Here is a 2,147-nt window from a genome sequence, read left to right as displayed (position 1 = left end):
GTGTTTACCCAGCTAGAAGGATCCTTTCTCAGCCTTGTGCTTCTTCTCAATACTGGCTGATCTTGAACCAGCTCATCTTGAACACTCGGCTCTTGTACTTCAACCTGAGCTTCTACATCTTCTTGTCTTTGGTCACCTTGATTATGAGAGCCTGAGTTACTCTCTTTCCGTTCTGTCCAGTCCGAGTTCTTGAACGTCAGACCGTCCGTCCGTGTAGTCTGAATCCCGGCCTGTATCATCTTGGTATCAGAGCTCAAAGCTCCTACACCTACGGTTGTATCCTATCCTTTTACTTTTGTTATTCAAAAAAAAAAAAAAATTGAACTTGTTCTTGCTGTTCTTGGCGAGTTCAAAACTTGTTTGTTTGCATAACTTTGATCCATTTTTGTGCATCCATCATTCTAGTAACTTGTTTTTGGCATCCATCGATTTTTACTTTCCTTTTTTGATCAAATTTTCATTTAATTGCATTTAATTTTCTTGGCTTGCACTTCAAGATTTTCCATATTTAAAAAAAAAAAAAAAATTGTACTTTCCATTTTTTAAATTTCGATTTTTACTTTCCTTTCTTTTGAATCAGATTTTCATTTAATTGCATTCAATTTGTCTTGGCTTGCACTTCAAGTTTTTCCTATTTAAAAAAAAAAGAAGGAAGTTTTACATTCATTACATGCCTTAGATAAATATTATTTCATTCTCTTTTGTTTCCTTGCAAATCACTTGTTTCTTTTCTTTCTCTGGTCGCAGGAGATATGGGCGACCTAGATGGAGCACCAACACAAGCCGAGATCAATGCTCAGCTGTTAGGCAACCATGCTGAACTCCAAGCCACACTGGCCACGGTGACTGAGCAGCTGGCTCAGATAACAGGGAGAAACCGAGCTAATGCTCCACAGCCAAGGAGGAGAAACCAACCCATTCCAGAAGAGCAACAATCCCAATCCAGTGAGGACAACTCGGACACTGACCGTACCGAACCGGATGAGCCGCGGTACGAACGGGCTGGGCGTGGGAACCGGCGGGAGTATCGGGTCCAAGGCGATGGAAGCCCGATCCGTAGGAGATTCCGAGATGAAGAGGTCGCCTGGCAAGGAGGCAAGGATCTCAAACTTACTCCTCCGACCTTTGCTGGAAAGGTAGAGCCGGACGCTTACATCGAATGGGAGAAGCGCATGGAGTACATCTTTGAGTACTACCACTATACCGAGGCCAAAAAGATCGCCCTAGCCGCAGCACAGCTGACGGACAATGCCCTAACTTGGTGGGACAGGGAAGTAGCCGAGGTTGGCAGGGTCTATAGGATCGAGACTTGGAATGAGATGCGAGCTAAACTCCGAGCAAGGTATATTTCCTCTTACTATCAGCGGGACTTACTAAAACGTTTTCGCAAGTTGTCTCAGGGTACTAGGACCGTGGAGGAATACTTTGAAGAGTTCGAGGCTCTCAAGAACAAGCTCAGGACGCGCGAAACCGAAGAAGTTATGATGGCACAGTTCTTGGAAGGTCTTCAAGACCGCATCGCTCGCAAGGTGGAGAGGCAGACTTACGTCAACTTCAACGATCTCCTCCACTATGCCGTCCTGGCCGAGCAGCACATTAGGAGGAAGAACGCCTCTAGTGCCAGGAACAAGACGCCATGGGCTCCATCCGGATCCAAAGGAGATGAGAAAAACAAGTCCGTTGAAGTGGACAGCCGGTTCAAGAAGAATCAATCTGACCAGTCCAAGCCATGCTCATCCGAACCAGGTAAGGGACCAACTCCAGCCCAAAGAACCCGTGATATTACCTGTTACAAATGTCAGGGAAAGGGGCACTACTCCAGGGACTGTCCGAACAAGCGTGTCATGATCCTTAAGGCAGATGGCGAGTTTGAGTCCCAAGACGAGGTCGATGCAGAGTCGGCTGGATCAGGAGATGAGATAGTGGACTATGATGAGACTGGTGAGCTACTGGTGGTCAGACGAGCTCTCAGTGCCCTCTTTGATCCAGAGACCGTCCAACGAGAGAACATCTTCCATACGAGGTGTAGCGTGGAGGGCAAGGTATGTAGTCCAGTTATTGATGGTGGCGCTTGCACTAATGTGGCCAGCAGGTATTGTTGACAAGTTAGGGCTAGCAAAGTCGCCACACCCCAGGACATACAAGCT

General features: G+C 46.7%; 1 protein-coding gene across 1 annotated transcript in view; it reads left to right on the top strand.

The window, feature by feature from the left end:
• Positions 1-723: 723 nt before the first annotated feature.
• Positions 724-2,147, top strand: part of LOC106320186 — a gene marked incomplete in the record, with an annotated part of 1,825 nt that continues 401 nt past the window's right edge. The window contains 1 exon segment of the mRNA XM_013758552.1: positions 724-1,858. Within this exon segment, the coding sequence (XP_013614006.1) occupies positions 753-1,858 (1,106 nt within the window).

The sequence above is a fragment of the Brassica oleracea genome, unplaced genomic scaffold (assembly GCF_000695525.1).
Source record: "Brassica oleracea var. oleracea cultivar TO1000 unplaced genomic scaffold, BOL UnpScaffold00843, whole genome shotgun sequence".
Classification (NCBI taxonomy): Eukaryota; Viridiplantae; Streptophyta; class Magnoliopsida; order Brassicales; family Brassicaceae; genus Brassica; species Brassica oleracea.
This window is presented reverse-complemented; position numbering and strand designations above follow the sequence as displayed.